Genomic DNA, 18669 nt, shown 5'->3' on the forward strand with positions numbered 1-18669 from the left:
ATGAATGGTGCTGTTCATACTCTTGCTTTAAATCTCAATGCTCCCTACTTTTGTCAAGTCTCTTCAGCCCATTTACTATTCCTTCTCTGAATTCACTGGACCAAATAATGACAATAAAAAAGTGACCAAAATTTCAAAATGTTTCCTTTCCATGTGTTTCTTTCTACCTCCGTTGTAACCCATGCAGGAGGAACTGGACATGACTATGGCCACCTTGAGGGAGAAACAACAAAAGCTTCAAGAGGTGGAGGATCAGATCAGGCTGCTACAGGAGCAGTTTGACAGCAGCCTAAATGAGAAGGAGGACCTGGGTAAAGGGTTGTTCACGTTTTGTGTTACCACTTTGAACTACCCAGCCACTGTATGTTTTTATATGAATTTTTATATGAAATGCAACAGTGTTTACCTTGCTGATATTCCGTCCCCCTCTCTCTCTGCATATCTTCTTTGTTTGTGAACCCTTTCTTTCCTCAAAGTTAACACCATGGCTCTGACACAGGCTCGGTTAACCAGGGCAGGAAAGCTAACTTCTGCTTTAGGTGATGAACAAGTACGTTGGGAACAAAGTGTCGCCTTATTTGAGCAAGAGATCATCAACATTGTGGGGAATGTCTTCATTGCAGCTGCATGTGTGGCCTACTATGGAGCATTCACTTCCCACTACAGACAGCTGGTAGGTACAGTGTGATGAGATGCAGTTCAGTGCTTTTAGGACTACTCTGGTGTGCACAATGGACACTCAAGTATATTTATTATGAGGGCTGTTGCTATACAGTGCACTATGTACATTCACTGCAGTGTCAGTATGAAAGAAAATTAAGCCCTATTGGGCCATTTTGTTCCACTTAAAGATTTAATTTTTAAATAATAATTTAAATAAGATTGTAATTCCCATAACAAAATGTATATATTAGGTAACAGCAATGAATTGAACCTGTTTATACATGATTAAACAGAAGAACAGTGATAAACTCAGTGATATGACTGTAATTAAAATGTAGAAACATTATAAAATATGTGTTATAAAAAAACAAAGATGGTTTAGAAGAAAAAACAATATCTTTCAAATATTGCACCGAAACAGAAGAAGAAGGAAGAAAAAAAATGAATGGAGGTGTGTTTGTACCCTTCCCACAGCTAATTGACCAGTGGGTAATACAGTGCCAGGAGCTGTACATCCCCATCAGTTCCAGCTTCAGCCTGATAAAAATTCTGGGTGACCCATTTGTCATCCGTCAGTGGAACACAGAGGGTCTGCCTCGTGACACTGTCTCTACGGAGAACGGCATTCTGGTGACCGAGGGCCGCCGCTGGCCTCTTATGATCGACCCACAGGACCAGGTGAACTACAAGATCAAGGCAACATGTCGTCACCATATTTCAGGCGTGAAATGATTTGTTGTTTGTTGTGGTTAATAATTTATTAATTCATTATTTTATGTCTTCCATTTTCAATTCATCCATCCAGTTTCATACATTATGTCAAGTATGTAACATGTAAATATACCCTATATAGACAAAAGTATTTAGATGGGGCTGTATTTCAGGGCTTGGGCTAGGCCTCTTACTTCCAGTATAGGAAAATCTTAATTTGTCAGCATACCAAGATATTTTGGACAAGGATGGCCTCCCTCCCCAGCATGACTGTGCCCCAGTGCACAAAAGGTTCACAAAAACATGGCCAGATGAGTCCAATGCAGAAGAGCCCAACTGACCCACACAGAGGCCTGACCCTAAATTCAAGTCCCCTTTGGTCAGGTATCCCCTTTTTTTACCATGTAGTGTATATGTTGGGTTACAAAAATCAAATTAATGATATTTCATTCCACACATTTCTTATCTTTTTTGAAAGGACTGTGGGAGGATGTAATTTAAAACCTTCACTACATGGCTACAGTACCAGTTAAATAACAGAAAAAAATTCTCAAAATAGAACTTCCTGTCAGAGAAAGTCATAGACAAAGTCACAGACTGGCCTCTGCCCCAGGACAAACACACACACACACACACACACACACACACACACACAAACAGTTCCTAGCTTCCCCCCACAGAGAGGACAGCTCACCCAGACATACAAACATGTAGCTGTTCTGTGACTTCTTGACCACTAACAAGTCCAGTTTTCTTACCTGTCATGTTGGAGCCTTTTGTTCTCCATCATCCTTGTAAAGGATGTTGTTCTTTTTTTTTTTTTGCAGCTGCGCTCTCTTACTTTACATAGAGAGAATGCAAACATGAGTGAGACAGAAAATCTGACAAGTTGTTTGTATTATATTATATATGTCTTATATGTCTGATTGTAACCTAACAGAGACAGAGTTCACCTTAAATGTGACAGTGCAGACATGTAGTATTGTTCTGTCTCTTCCTGCTGCGGTGCCATGGCTATAGTCTCCCTTTATTACATGAACATTCTTAACATTCATTCTTATCATATACAGGCCATCTTTTTGTAGCATTAGACAACGGTTATTTCTTTGACCCTTAGGCCAACCGATGGATCCGCTCCAAGGAAGCCAAGAATGGTCTGAAGGTGATCAAGTTGACAGACCCAAGCTTTCTGCGTACCCTAGAAAATGCCATATGCATGGGCATGCCTGTACTGCTAGAGGAGGTAGGAATACACAAAAAACAGAAACAGATGTGAGCATTAAGAAATTAATTTGTGGTAAAACAATATTCTAGAGGTTCTTTTGGGAAGGTACACATTATTGCAATGTGTATAATTCACAATTTTGTCATTTTAACTGAACTTCTCAAAACTTGCACTGATTGAAAATAGAATGAATGAAGTATGAGAACTTCATTGAACAGTGTTGCTTATTACAATTTGTGTATGAATGTTTCTGCATTTTTGCATTGTGTGTACAGTTAAAGGAGACCCTTGATCCAGCTCTGGAGCCCATCCTGTTGAAGCAGACGTTTGTGTCCGGTGGACGGACGTTGATCCGACTCGGAGACTCAGATATTGACTATGACAAAAATTTCAGGTTCTACATGACTACCAAGATGGCAAACCCACACTACTTACCAGAGGTAAAGACAGCACATGCACACTCCTTTAAATCTTCTTATTATGTTCATCTGGCAATGCCACTTCACTACAGAGTGATGGTTTCAACACCAACATACCCCTGCTGGTTGACTCAAGGCAATGTTACTGGTACAATGAGTGCTTGGCTTCCTGTAATGGCATCAACTCCTGTCAGTTTGCAGGCATTGTCAAGAGATGTAGTCACCTGCCAGCTCACTCCCTGTGCTGTGGCCTTTTATTCAGTATCAGCCAAGGAGAGCAACAACACCATGTGAATACAGGCTTTGATTTCAGTGTTAATTCAAAGCAGCACTGCATTAAGGCAGTAACTTAGCCAACATGAAACCGTTTTGTTGGACACATTCTGCAAATGAATAAGTGTTTAGAGCGCTTCTAAAGTTGTGGTTGTTTTAATGAATAGTTATGGAAATACATTACCAATTTATCTTGTGTGTGTGTGTGTGTGTGTGTGTTTGTTTGTTTGTTTGTTTTCTGTTGCCCTTCAGGTGTGTATCAAAGTTACAATTATCAACTTCACTGTGACCCAGTCTGGCTTGGAGGACCAGCTGCTTAGGTACACACAGGCATCTTTCCCAAACCACATGGTTTATATTTACAAACACCATCCAACTCTATGTACCTCAGTAGTGACTTTTGGGACTTTGGATTAGTACCTTGACCCTGTTTTATTTTTTTCGACCCCTTTTCCTCTCCTCAGTGATGTGGTACGTCTGGAGAGTCCCCACCTTGAAGAGCAGAGGAATGAACTGATTGTGCGCATCAACACTGATCGCAACCAGCTAAAAGATATCGAAGACAGAATCCTTAAGCTTCTCTTCACCTCTGAGGGAAACATACTTGACAACGAGGAGCTGGTTCAGACTCTTCAGGAGTCAAAGGTAAATATGAGATCAGGCAAAGGTCATATGGATATCTTGACAATGAATTTGATACAATCTGTCATCATCTATAATTCCGCATTATTTTCACTTATGTTGTTATTCTATTGTTCCATTCTGTTTTCTTCCTTTCTTTTACCACACCTCTGCTCTTGCTGCTATTCCTCATTATTTTTTGTCTTTTTCTCTCTGTTTTCACCATTACTCAGGTGACATCAGAGGCCATAAAGCATCGTCTAGAGGAGGCAGAGGCCACCGAGCTGATGATCAACTCAGCAAGGGAGCGCTACCGACCCGTGGCCACTCGTGGCTCAGTCTTGTACTTTGTCATCGCCAGCCTCTCCGAGATCGATCCAATGTACCAGTTCTCCCTCAAGTACTTCAAACAGGTGAGTAACCAGGCTTTATTTTACAATCCGCAGGTAAATTTCCATCAGATTTTATTAAGCTGTGTTAGGAACACGTCATTTAAAGGTTATGCTGTCTCAACTTTGCATTCTGCACTTCTTCACCCTCAGCTCTTTAACTCCACCATTGATACTTCTGAGAAGAGCAGTGTGCTAGAAGAGCGCCTCCAGATCCTGCTAGACCAGATCCTGCTCAACTCCTACAACAATGTGTCTCGTGGCCTCTTTGAGCAGCACAAGCTTATCTACAGCTTCATGTTGTGTGTGGAGGTCATGAGGCAGCAGGGTGAAATCTCAGATGCTGAGTGGCAGTACTTTCTTAGAGGAGCTTCTTCTTTGGAAAAGGTGAGTTGGGAAGTCAAGTACGACAATTCATGCTGATAAATTGCTGGTGTCAGATGAAAAGCTATCTAGTAGCTGGGGTGGGTGGGGTTGACTGGAATTGAATTTTTGTTGATACATTTTTTAAAATGATATGTATTCATGAAATGAACATTCACAGTTATCCAGTCGGGCAAAAGTCGGTTTCACCAGCTGAACAAGTTCTCATCAACTGTTAGTTCTAATTAGGTTAACACTTAACCCACTGCTTTCATTCAGTTGCACCATCTCTATTTACACTATAACTTAAGTCAGACTGACATTGCACCTAATGGTGAAAATTATAGGAGAAAAAGATGGCACTAGCTAGTGACATAACATAAGATAGATGTGTTTGTCCCTGTTACCTCATTAATAATTCACCAATCATTTATGAGTTGCCTCTGTTCTTTACATTTATACACAAAGCTGAGGATGGCTCTGTCATGTATAAGACCCTCTTAAATGCAGATGAACAAAGTACCATTTTATTTTTCCTCCTCTTATGCTTGGGTTGAATTGAGAGAGAGAAAAAAACCCTTTGTCACAAAGTAGCAGACCAGTCTCTCTTGGACAGGAAATTGATGGAAACATGCACAATAACTGAAAGACAAAAGAACATATGAGAAAATCTGTCTGTGGAGAGGTTGACAGCATAAATATTTCTGTGGAGGACAAATAAGATGAGGAAAGTATCTCAGTTTCTCCACTGTTCACACAACCTTTATGTAGCATACTAATAGGCCTTGAGCTATCAGTGCAAAAGCCTTAGTACTTCGAGTCAGTTTTGACACCTGCAGAGAAGCTAAATGATTTGATCTGAACTGCAAGTCCACACCTGATAATAGTCTAAATGGTTTTCTTTGAATAATCACCTTCTCTCTCTTTGCTATCTCTATATTTTTTCTATAATTGTTATCCTTCCTCTTCAACCCCAGTGTGGCAGGAAGGTGTGCAGCTGAGACACCGTTTGGGTATTTACGAAGAGAAAAGGTAGTACAGAGGAATGAGTAAAAGGACCTTTGAGATTTAGCGTTGGTTTTATCGATGAGTTCAGACTGTTTTGAGACCACAGTGCAGATCAGTCAGTGCCACACGGGGCCATATTCCTATGCTCACTCACCATTTGGCTCTCATTTATATGGCATTAGGCTGGAGGTGCTGCCTGTCAATTTCTATGATCTGCATTTTAATGCTGACCATCCTTTCTCCTCCTTTACCTCTGTGCCTCTGTCTCCTGTCATTTGCATTACACTTTCAATGCATCCATCAGCTACGTCTCTCTCATTAATATTGAATGCTTTTCAAATTTGTCTTTGCATTTTCGTGCCATCACCGTTTGTTATCTGTTATGTCAGCCTACCTTAGATGTTTTGAATCATCCCCTCTTCTCAGTTTTAATAACATCCTTTATTTCTTCTTTATTGGCTCTCTGCTCAAGGTCTGTCCTCCATCTTTTTTCCATCCAGTCCCTTTTACAGTTGTAATTGTCTCTTTTTTTTTCAATTTTTTCTTGGCCCAGGACTATGCAGATCGGCCAGATGTGCCATGGCTAAGCGATTTTTACTGGCTGACATGTTGTGAACTGGAGGACACACTGCCCTGCTTCAAGGACATCTCTAAAGAAATCACTAGAACACACATCCATATCAAACTAGGTAACCAAAACCTATTACCCTGGCTAATCTGCAACCATCAGTATCGTGTTTCTGCTGACAATAAAAATGATGTTTCACCTAGGTAGAAAACATCATTTTTCACTGTCAGACTCTTCTACCACATATTGTACAAATTTATATATATATTGCTGGGTGAAGGTCTTTGCTTATGAAGATTTGCTTAGCATTAAATGACACCTCTCCTTTAGGACATTTTCAAGCATCTATTAATCCAGAGAACTGGGAAGGCTATTTATCAGAGTTGCCTCCCCTTGGGGAGTCCAAAGAGGTGAAGCAGGAGATCAGAGGATACTGGAATGAGAGATTGGGGGCCTTCCAGAAGCTAATTCTCATCAAGAACTTCATGGAAGAGAAGGTAAGCCTAGATGAATTCTATGAAATGTGGGGCAGTCATGGATCAGCGGTTAGGGTGTCGGACCCGTAACCGGTGGATCGCTGGTTCGATTCCCCGTCCCGGTGTCCATGGCTGAGGTACCCTTGAGCAAGGTACCTAACCCCCACTGCTCCCCGGGCGCTGCACGCGGTCGCCCACTGCCCCGGGTTTGCTGTGTGTGTGCACGTCACTTGGGTGGGTTAAATGCAGAGCATGAATTTTGTTGGAGTGAGTTCCCTCCAATGACAAAATATGTCACTTTCATCTTTCACTTTCATGAAAAAACATTTTCAAGGAATTTTTTTTTTTTTTTTTAGGTCCACACAGTCATAGGGAAAATTTCAGATGATTTGTTGTCCATGTCAGTTGACATTTTATTATTAAGGCCTGCAAATATTTGGCATATTACACTAATTTGAAATTATGCTGGCCTTCAGCCTTCAGTTTTCAGCAAGAGACTTCCAAAACATTCTTATGTTTGTTGCACATGCATGAAAAACCAAACACAAGTAACTGGATCTTAGAAATTAAAACCTTTTAGTCCTGTCAGTGATGTCTTGTCCACTACTGATAAAAAACATCTTGTTTACCTTTTTCCATTTCTCATCATGTCCCCATAATGTCAGTCTTCCTCAGTCCCTTGGTTGTAACATTTGTCTTCCTTTTCATATTTTCCTTTATCACTTCTCTTACATTGATGCCATCTCTTTAGCTTTTCATCTGTCTGATGCTTTAACTGTTCTGCTGTCTCCTTACTACTGTTGTACTACTAATTGTCCTCTTTGTTCTGTTATTCTGCGATTTACTTTTTCCCTCTCTTGTGCAGGTGGTGTTTGCAGCAACAGAGTTTGTTATTGTCAGCCTGGGGAAGCAGTTTGTAGAAAATCCTCCAGCTGACCTGGCGAACCTTTACAATGATATGTCCCCCTCTACACCACTGATCTTCATTCTCAGCACAGGATCTGACCCTATGGGGGCCTTTCAGCGGTTTGCAAAAGAGAAAGGTTGTCTTGACAGGTAAAATAAGACAGACAGACATCTAGACAAGTGTGATGTAGCAAGACAAGGAAGCTTGTCTGGATGGGGTGAGAAAAGAGAAATTTGATATGATGATCAATATATGCAGCTGTATTTCCATCTTTCCTCATCTGTCAGAGTTGAGTCCATCTCACTGGGCCAAGGTCAGGGACCAATAGCAGAGAAGATGATCCAGGAAGCACTGAAGAGTGGCAAATGGGTCTTCCTGCAGAACTGTCATCTGGCTGTCTCTTGGATGTTAGCCATGGAGGAGCTCATCAAAACCTTCACTGAGCCTGGTAATAACAAAGTGAAACAACATTAAAACACTGCCTTGTAACTACAAACATGCTCACACAAGGGTAGAGGATCATGACACCTATTTCAGATGTGGCTGCTGACCCAATGCATGGCTGCACATATGATGCACCGAAGCGTAATATTATGCCATTTTCCCAGAAAAAGTGAGTGTGGTTCATTATAGAGGTAGTTTTGCCTGTTTTTTATCCATCTAAATATTTCTTTTTGTTTTATTTCATAGATAATTAGCTTGTTTTTGCATTTCAAATCTTATACTGCTTATAGATTAGAACTCAACAAGAAAATCAAGACAGGTGAACAAATAAATCTCTGCAGGTACTTTCTTACATGTCAGAGGTGTGGCATTTGTAAATACCTAGGTGTAAAAAAAAACAAGCAGGAGGGAGCAGAGTTGCTTTTCTGTCAAGATGTCTAGTAGCATTACTAGCACTAGTAACATTTCAGTGTTGCACAGGTCCAGTATAGGGTTGCTGAGAGCTGACATTCAACATGAAAAAAGAAAAATAAAAATCTGCAACACTGTACACCACACAACATAACCAAGCACCTGGGGACAAAAATGACTGAATGATAGTTGTTCTTTCCTAATGGTTTTTTACTCAGAAAAAATATTTCAGTGTTTGTGCAGTGAGATCTCTTTTCTTTTGTTGATGGCTGTGAATAGTGTTCCTCTCTGTTCCTTTGCAGATACATCAATCCATGAGAATTTCCGTTTGTTCCTCAGTTCCATGCCTACCAAAGTATTTCCTGTTACTGTGCTCCAGAACTCTGTCAAGGTAAACACACACACACACACACACACACACACACAAACACACTCACACTGTGACCCTGTATAATCTCACTTTAAGTTCAGTTAATTTAATTTGGAGATAACCTGTCAAAAAATTGCTATGTATGGGAAATATTCCCAGCATGAGGAAACATGCTGAGTTTACATCCAATGTGACAAAATTTGGCTTTCATCAAATCTTCATTTTCTACAGAATAACTTACTTACAGTTGCCATATGCTAGTGACCAATGACAGGCACCAACAGTGTGTGTGTCAGTGTGTTTAAATTCAGTTTAGCCTCTGACTTAACTCAGCACTCACCAGTTCCAGTTCTCTCTCTCTTTTTTTTCTCAGCTCCACTCAGAACATTCATAAAGTAAAGTCCATTTCCCCTGCAGTCAGCAGTCATTGAAGGGAGACTAATTACAGCATATTATAACACACAGACAGGCTGAGAAGTGAGAGTGAAAATAAACCCATTTTATCTCTGGGTCTGCCCCTGACTTTCTCCTCCAAAGCTCCCTGGTGCTCATCAGCTGACTGTTGGCATCTGTCCCACTTAAGCACAAATTGTTCACTGAAGATAAATATTTTCAACTTGTGTGAATACACAAAATTCATGCAGCCCTGTCATTTGGAGCACCTGGCGTAAATTTGCATCTATTCAGGTCTTTGCGTTGACTTAGTACATAACTGAAAATTTCACTGCATGTTTCTTGTGAACACATCACTAAACTTCTTTTGTTGAAGTTCAGTTGATGTAGCTGCATCTGCTGGGATGAGGGATAATTAGGATATGTAAATAAAACAGCCAAATAAATCGGATTTGCATTCTTTTTACTGTAGTCATGTTTTGCATGCTGTGTAAGTCATTGATCAAAAGGCAAAACTTCTCCTACAAAGGAGGTGTCACAAGATCATTATACAGTGTTTCAATAAGCATTTTATTTTAAGTTTATTTTATTGGATGTTTTTAGTTCAGTTGGCTATGTGAAATCAACAAGATCCAAAATGTAATCATTTTCATGTATCTGTCTGACATTTGTTCCTTGTATATTGAGCTGTCACTGATTCAAGCAAAAGTTAAACAGCTTTTAAATGGCTATCAGCTCACTTAAATTGTTGATAGCAGTTGTCAGCACAACTCAGGAATTAAATTTGCCATCTGTCTGTGTATACTGAAGGAGTGCCACATTAACCCTGCCTTGTCCAAGAATTCACAAATCATTTTAGTGGCCATGTCAGTTCTTAATTCTGTGAAAAGTTAAAGGTAGTTTAGCTGCTTTCACTCAGGCCCGTAACTGGGTAACGTTTTATTCTAAAGAACTTTTCATTACATTATATTAAAGATGATTGTTTTGTTAGGACAGCAATTCTGCTGCATTCCATGCATACTTTAGAGCTACTGCAAGCTTTTCGTTGTGAGATGTATTTTACCCAACTAGGCTTACTGACTGTCTTAAGAACAAGAAGGAATAGCTTGGTTTTTGGCAGTGGTCTTCTTAATAACAGTCACTGAGCCCTGTGTGGCTCTGTGTTGTTGTTGTTGTTGTCGTTGCCAGGTGACTAATGAGCCTCCTAAAGGACTACGAGCCAACATGAGACGGGCCTTTGCAGAGATCTCCAGCAATTTCTTCGAAGACCACATTCTGGGCTGCCAGTGGAGGAAAATGGTCTTTGGAATCTGCTTTTTCCATGCAATCATCCAGGTTGCACACTGTCTTTTAAAACCTCACTTATACTTGATCATTCCTTCTTTGTGTGCCTGTTTCACTCTTTTGCATGCATGTTGTATGTGTGCCTGTCCTTCTATATATATATATACAGTATATGTCTTTATTATGTGTTTCGTTTTGCATGTGTTTTAGGAGCGGAAGAAGTTTGGTCCTCTGGGCTGGAACATCCGCTATGAGTTTAACGACAGTGACAGGGAGTGTGCTCTGCTCAACCTTAACCTCTACTGCAAAGACGGCACCATTCCTTGGGATGCTCTCATCTACATCACTGGTAGAGAAGCCCATACACAGCCTGTACACATATAAATGTGATGACTTACTTCTACAGCACAAAGTGATGTATTTTGGATTGTGTATGTGAGGTGTACCTCTCTACTCATATTTTCAATTTTTGATTCATATTAATTTTATTCTGAAGATACAATACCAAGTGCAATTACATAAAACCTCCAATTGTTTGACTTTAAACAAGGCAGGAAGTGCGGATAGAAACAGTTTCTTTCTGTCCCTGTGCATGGAAAGTTTGTTGTCTTGCCAGTGTGTGGTAGAGACAGAACACTGTTGTTTTGACAACAACATGCATATTTTCAGCGTGTGAAATGGGGAAGACAAAATGTTTGCTGATTTCACAAAGCAGGGCAGTTCTGTGACACAATTTCCCTCTGTTCTGCACCTGTGATCCTGTGTTTGTTCAGCTTTCACTCAGTGACCTTTTGATGTTCTCTGGCTGTGTTTACAGAAATAAAATTAAAAGAACAGATGTTTCCATGCACAGCAAATTTTCTTTTATATCTGAGACTGAGAATAAAAAAATCAAAATGTCATAGTTATAAAGTCTGTTATATAAATATCATGATACATGGGAGTGTCCACATAATTTATATAAATGACTGTTGACTAAATATTAGAAAAATCTCCCAGTATTACATAGTGCAGTTCAGCAACTACAAACTGCAGCCTCTAACATGACCATAAAGTTGAATCAATAAATCTCTAAAACAGTTTAAACACAAACTGAACAGTGTAACCTTTGTCAAGGCAAAATTATTACCTTATTACAGGAGTGTTGTATTAGCATTATCTAAGATTTGGACCCATGTTAGTTGACTACATGAACCTATACATTTTGCTATACTATATTGTTAGGAAATTGGTGCACATGACATCAACTATATCAATATTGTTTATCCCAAACTTCCATATCAGACATCTTCAAAATTATTAAGAAGGAGAGGGAAGGATCCCTTTCATTAACAACACTCATCATATCTCTCAAGTTCATTTGTTTCTCTAATCTGGTTTTCAATTACACCTTCAAGTGATTATGTTCAGTCTCAGTGGAGCATCCCACTCTAGCATCAAAGTGATGTCTCTTGTTGTTATCACACTAATGTATTATTAGTTTAATCCTTAATTCTAACAGTTCTTGTGTGGCAGAGCTACACAGTCTTTAAGGGAAAGCATTCAAGCCAAGCATGATATTGCCTTTCGTTTTATAAGGAGCAATTCCTCTCCTCTGGTGCAAAAAAAAAAAAAAAAAACTCACTCCCTTGTTTGCTGTCTTACATAACTGTGTTTTCATGGGATGTGTACATTTTAATTGTTAAATTGTAAATGTCAAAATTATTATATTGTTATTATTATAATTTAAATTCATTCTTCCTTTTAGCTCCTTGGTAATATTCACCCTCCTGCCGTGCTTGTGTCTTCGTAATTCCTCTCCTCTTGTGTAACTGCTTGTCATTGTCTGCAAGCTACACACGCGTTTGCCTCTCTGTGCATGATAAGTGATACGATAAGTCAAAGAGCTGGACACACTGTGTGAGTGAAAGATTGCTCGTTTAGCTGTGTGTTTAAACTGTACTTCTCTTTCCCACTCTCTTTCTCACCCACATGCGACGCAGTAAGACGTCTGTGTGAAGCTCACAGACGGTTGCATACATGTGAAGCCACATTAGAAATAGAATGAAGCATCTTCCAATAGTTCTATCAAACCATTCAGATGTCTGAAAGCACTTTGATTTTTTTTTTTTTTTTTTTTAACTGAGTCACAATTAACTTAATCAGTTAGAATTCAGATCATGTTTGTTCTTTCAACCTCTCTTGGCAATCCACTGAGTAGCTCACAATACTTGCATGTATAATTTTAAAGTAATATAGTGTAAAGCAATGCCGGTCTGTGCCTGTGCATAACCCCTTGTGTTTTTTGCATTCCTCAGCCATCAGAGTCTGGCTTTTTAGTGCTGCTTGTTCCTTTTCCTTTTTTAAAAAAACAAAAACTTCCCTTTAATGTCTGTGATGCTGTAGAATGATGGTTACTCTGACCTTGGGCTTGATGTTACTTAAAGGTAGACAGCTGATCAAAATGAGTGACAAGGTGAAGAGTGAACCTGCCCGGCTGAGGAGGAGGGAGAAGATGGACGAGGACAGCTTGACAAACAAAACAATACACTTGCCAGTCTCCTGTAAAATGCAACTGTGTGAACTGTAACTGTACTTCACTCTCAGTTAGGGCTGTCACAACAAACTGGGGTGTTTGCCAACACCATGTTGTTTTTACCAAATCACACACTGACACACACTCTTTTTGGGTGAAGTGTTACTCATGTCTGTCAACTCAGATGGCCTGACTTTGCAGGGCACTGCATTATTTTTCTCCATGCAGTCCTATGTGTATTATTAACTTGATAGCAATATTTCATTTTTTAATATCATGGTTATCATAAGCACTGACATATTGCCACACCTTTATTCTCAGCAATAAATATATTTTTTAACTGCATTCTAAAATAAATTTTCAGTTTTGCTTTCTCCTGATATTATTTGCTGGACAGTCATTTATTCATATTCAGATTTCATAAATATTTAATCTGTTATTGAGAATAGTTGCCCCAAGGTTTTATAGTGTTGAATTTGAATGGAATTTTGAATAACTTCATTGTGGCAGTCCAGACTCAAACAGGGACTAACACAGGGATGGTAACTACCACCATCACCACCACATCTGACAGTTGTAAAGAGATGCTGATGCAAACTGACAACATCATGTGGTCTCTGTGTCTGTCTCTCCAGGTGAGATCACATATGGAGGCAGAGTGACGGATGCCTGGGACCAACGCTGCCTCAGAACAATCCTCAAAGGCTTCTTCTCACCTCAAATCCTGGAGCCTGGCTACGCCTTCTCATCCTCAGGTACTTTTTGATGTCAAGCTCTCACTTTCTCTCTGTATGTATACAGGACATGGACATAATAAGAGGAACACGTCCTGATAAGATGATTTTCAGTATAGCAGATGTGTATGTTTGCAAAATTCCATTTGTGTCAGTGCAGACTCGTATACAGATTTTTTTTGGGATGAGTGATTCTCTCGCTTGTGTGTTTAAGGTGTCTACTGTGCCCCAGAGACAGACGAACTAGAGCAATATAAGAAATATATTGAAAGTCTTCCAATTATTGATGATCCCGAAGTATTTGGCATGCATGAAAATGCCAACCTGGCCTTCCAGGTGAGGAACAATAACAATATCTTACTGAAACGCTTTACGTCCCTGTCTTTCTGCCAGTTACCACACTTAAATATATGGTTCAGTTTGGTATGACCTTTACTTTTCATGATAGAATCACATGAACAGATGTTGTAAACTAATTGACATACTATTTGTTTGTTTTGTTTGCAGAAGGTTTAATATTTCATTTTAACAAGTAAATGCCATAGTTTATGGGCCTATTTATGCTGTACCCTTGAGCTGCTCATACAGTTTATGACTGTTTATAAAAGCATTTCAGTTTAGAGAGTCAGAGTGCAACTGTGAAATATCAATCAGCAAGGAGGGTACGATATCTGTAATGTATTCTCTTATGTGTGTGTGTGTGTTTGTGTTTGTGCATGTGTATGTGCCCTGTGTGTTTGCCTCCACAGCGCCAAGAAACCATGACTCTAATCAACACCATACTGGATGTTAATCCTCGCTCATCAACAAGTCATGGAGCTAAAAGTAATGATGACATAGTCTGCGAGCTTGCTGAATCCATCTTAGCCAAGCTTCCTGGTACACATACACACAAGTACACACATTCTGGTCAGTGTTGACAATGTGTATCATTATCTAATGCATGTCTATCTTGTCTGCTTCTGTGCTTCTCTAACTGTCTGTGTGCAGAGCGCCTGGACATGGACGACGCAGTGGAAACTCTCTTTGTCCGAGATGAAAACGGCCGCCTTAACTCCCTGACCACTGTTTTAGGCCAGGAGGCAGACCGATTCAACAACTTGCTGAGAGTGCTCAGGGTGACACATATGACTAGCTCCCATGAACAAACATGTCTTCTTTGTCCTTTCCACAAGCCCATTGTAATGTGTGATATTTTTGTTTTTCCCAGATGTCTCTTATCACTCTGCAGAAGGCCATAGCAGGTCTGGTGGTGATGTCAGAGGAGATGGATCGCATATACACAAGCTTCCTGAACAACCAGGTTCCCATCCACTGGGCAAACTCTGCCTACCCTTCCCTCAAACCCCTAGCCTCCTGGGTCAGAGACCTGGCCCTCAGAACCTCCTTTCTTCAGGTTTGCATGAGACAGGAAAAAGAAATACAGTCACACACAAACTCACCAGGACCATACATACTCCAGAAGAACCACACTTGCTTCGACTATCCCTCACATTAACAAGTCATAACTTTTTTATATTCTCTGCAGAACTGAAAGAGGAGTTTTTGTGTACTTAAAATTAAAATTAAGTGTCTCTTCCTGGTGTTTGCTGGTAGCCGTCAATAGGAGGCCTTGTTTCTTGAAATTCTCACTTCAAAAGAGCTTCTATAGCAGTGACGCGCGTGCAAAAATTACATTTGGATTCCTCTCACTTGTTGAGGTTTATATAATATTGAATGAATTTATTAATAATTTACATACATTTAACATAATATTTCAAGGAATTATCGAAAGAACATAAAAGTGTTTCTGAAGGTGTTGTAAGCTGAACTATTTGTGTGCTTTCTGGTGACCCCCTGCTGCCCTTGGAATAAATGAATAAACAAGGGAATAAAAATCAGAAAAAAATGAGTTGTATTCATAGGTCCTTTTGGAATATTGTAATTTGGCTCTTAAAAAATAATGGGCAAATATGCAAATTAATCTAAAAGTATAATAATAGGCTTCACATCACTTCCTTTTTTTGGCCCAAGTCTCTCTTTGTATCACTGACTCATGCACATTATGCATGGTGAGTTTTCTCATCAAGTCATGAAACACTAATGACATAAATAAAATTCTGTGTTCTTCCCAGAGGCATGGACCATATCTCTCTGTCTCTCTGTCTCTCTCTCTGTCTACATCCTCAAATCCTTTCAGCATTTGGTTCATCTCCCCTGACTGAAGCTGCTCTTCCGTAAGACTGGTCTGAACATGTGTGTTGTACAATCACTAAAATTTGCTCTCTCTCCCTCTCTTTCTCTCTCTCCCTCTCTCTCTCCCTCTCTCTCCCTCTCTCCCTCTCTCTCTCTCTCTCTCCCTCTCCCTCTCCCTCTCCCTCTCCCTCTCCCTCTCTTCCTTGGCAGACTTGGATCACACGTGGTCAGCCCAAATCTTTTTGGATCTCAGGCTTCTTCTTCCCTCAAGGCTTTCTTACTGGTAAAGTACAGCAGCACCCACATATCTTCCTTATTTTTAATGAACCACGGCAGCAAGACAAATTTCAAAGCTGCTAGGATTTAGTGATCACTCTAATTATTCTTTCAAGTATACATAAAAATAATGTGAATAGCTTTTACCTGCTTAGCAATATCCTTAGCTGCCACTGTTGTCTCGTGTTACATGTGTTAGATTTTGCAGAAGAAGGTGATGAAATATATTGCTCATGTTCTCCTGTGCCTGCTTGTCTACAGGGGTGCTTCAGAATCATGCCAGACGTTACAATTTGCCCATTGATGAGCTCAACTTCCGCTTCAACATGGTGCCCATATACAGAGACCAAGTAGCAGTCTCTGAGGCTCTCCGCAATCTTCCCAGCAACATTAAACTGGACATGGATGAGGAGGTACAGGAGAGGGCTGGGTGTTATTTCAAACATTCCAGCGTCCCTATTTTGCATCCATCTGTCCAGGCATCACAAAAGTCTGTGTGAGAAAAAAAGTGTCCTTTAACAATAGTAAACATTGTTTTTGTTGGAGACCCACAGCTCAGTGAAAGTTATCCCATCTTCTTGTTTCACTCACCTCAAATTGACATTACATTATTATTATTATTTACACGATGTCTCATCATTCACATCACATCACATTAATCATCTCACCCAAATGTTTCCCCCCTGAACTTTGCCTTCTGCCTCTCATGCTCTAAGTACAGCAGGCAAATTGTTAACTGATGATTGTCCACAAAGATTTTGTACATTTGGGCAGTTGCAATTGTATTTTTGGGTTCGGATGGGTTTTTCAGTGCCAGAATAATCTTCTATTATTGTTCTTTTTTAGAATATGGAGTCAGTAATAGTTTTCTTTGCTGTGAGCAGTGACTTGCTGGAGATTTGTAGTCATCATGACTGTACACACACACACTGACTGAACCTCACAAATTACTAAATCATCCTGCCAACTCTTGCGACAAAATCCATATATCTTCATTAAAATGGCCGTCTAAACATTCTACAGAGACAAAGAAAATGTTGTGTTTCTGTTGATTTCTTCTAGAAGCAGCATTGACACTGGTGACTGTGAAAGCATACTATGCATCATTCCAACATGCATGTACTGTGAGAAGATAAGAGAAAGTGATGCATTAAGAGGAGAGGATTGATTGCTGTGAATATAATTCTTCGCTGTTTTATCGTATTTGTGGACACAACAGTTACCAGAGCCGGAGGATGGCATACTCGTTCATGGAATGTTCATGGATTCCAGTCGCTGGGACGATGACAACATGGTGATTGAGGATGCTTTACCTCGAATCATGAATGCCATGCTGCCAGTGGTGCACTTTGAGCCACAGCAGAACTACGTGCCTGAACCTGACCTCTACCACGCTCCTCTGTACAAGACCTCAGCTAGAGCTGGGACTCTGTCCACCACAGGTACGTTCACATACCAGTTTACACATCAGATTTTTACATTTGAGGGAATGTGAAAATGAACAAGCCAGTGAGCCCATTGGTTTGCTCAAGGACACTTTAGCATGTCCAGTTGCTTTGGTGTCAAGAACAGATCCTTTCACCATTAAGCACTGCAATGGATACTTCATTTTATTTGACTCTTTCCCTCACACTTCATTTCTGCCTTCTTCCAGGTCACTCAACTAATTTTGTTGTGACAGTAATGCTTCCCTCCAAGCGACCCAGTGACTATTGGATATCAAAAGCCTCTGCTCTCCTGTGCCAGCTGGATGATTAAGCCTTTATTAAAGGACAGAGATGAATTTTAAATGTGACTGAAATACATACCTATATGTAGTACCTTGGATTAAAGTTAAAGCTTTTGTGGAATTGTTCATAAATATTTTCACATACATGATTTATGTTGAAAGTGCCCTTAATTCACATACATTGTAATAAACACTTCTGAGCCAGCCAAGTCCCATCCTGCTGACACTTGATGAGGGCGGTGCAGTACATCCCGATCTTTCAAGATGAGACACAATGTCTCCATGTTGTAAACATCATATTCTAGACTTCCATATTGGAGAACTTAATTCCTACTGTGTGGTAAGTCACTGGATGAATGTGCTTACTGAAATTTACAGTACACATGTAGCCTCGGGGACAGAAAAGACAGAGGGATGGACGGCGGAACAGATGCAGTAGATGGATGAACAGAGGTGGTCAGACACATAGATATTAATGGTTCACAGAGGGTAAAAAAAACAGGATAGCTAAGAGGGATGAGTTGAGATGGGAGAAAAACAATGATCATCAAATGATGAAATGTTTCCGACACAACCCCCACACACATCAGCAGCCTATTTGTGTCACTCAGGGCATATAGTGCAAACACATAAAATATGGCTCTTCAAACACATAAAGTCCACCCAGCATGGGACAGCATGCAGACACACTTAATCTCTCTGTCTAGAAACACAC

At 40.0% G+C, this 18669-nt stretch overlaps 1 protein-coding gene across 3 annotated transcripts in view; it reads left to right on the forward strand.

The window, feature by feature from the left end:
• The window catches only part of dnah6 (dynein, axonemal, heavy chain 6), a 50286-nt gene extending 32183 nt beyond the window's left edge, over positions 1-18103 (forward strand). For all 3 annotated transcript variants that reach the window (XM_046403842.1, XM_046403825.1, XM_046403833.1), the window contains 25 exons: positions 188-311; positions 477-673; positions 1138-1341; positions 2492-2617; positions 2875-3039; positions 3544-3611; positions 3756-3936; positions 4146-4325; positions 4455-4688; positions 6226-6361; positions 6571-6737; positions 7582-7772; positions 7911-8071; positions 8781-8869; positions 10430-10576; positions 10736-10874; positions 13676-13795; positions 13989-14110; positions 14524-14653; positions 14765-14892; positions 14985-15170; positions 16160-16232; positions 16487-16638; positions 17445-17667; positions 17880-18103. In XM_046403842.1, coding sequence (XP_046259798.1) covers positions 188-311; positions 477-673; positions 1138-1341; positions 2492-2617; positions 2875-3039; positions 3544-3611; positions 3756-3936; positions 4146-4325; positions 4455-4688; positions 6226-6361; positions 6571-6737; positions 7582-7772; positions 7911-8071; positions 8781-8869; positions 10430-10576; positions 10736-10874; positions 13676-13795; positions 13989-14110; positions 14524-14653; positions 14765-14892; positions 14985-15170; positions 16160-16232; positions 16487-16638; positions 17445-17667; positions 17880-17983 — 3747 coding nt within the window. In that variant the 3' untranslated portion in view covers positions 17984-18103. The remainder of the gene's footprint in view (positions 1-187; positions 312-476; positions 674-1137; positions 1342-2491; positions 2618-2874; positions 3040-3543; positions 3612-3755; positions 3937-4145; positions 4326-4454; positions 4689-6225; positions 6362-6570; positions 6738-7581; positions 7773-7910; positions 8072-8780; positions 8870-10429; positions 10577-10735; positions 10875-13675; positions 13796-13988; positions 14111-14523; positions 14654-14764; positions 14893-14984; positions 15171-16159; positions 16233-16486; positions 16639-17444; positions 17668-17879) is intronic.
• Positions 18104-18669: the final 566 nt, after the last annotated feature.

Source organism: Scatophagus argus, chromosome 2 (genome assembly GCF_020382885.2).
Source record: "Scatophagus argus isolate fScaArg1 chromosome 2, fScaArg1.pri, whole genome shotgun sequence".
Classification (NCBI taxonomy): domain Eukaryota; kingdom Metazoa; phylum Chordata; class Actinopteri; family Scatophagidae; genus Scatophagus; species Scatophagus argus.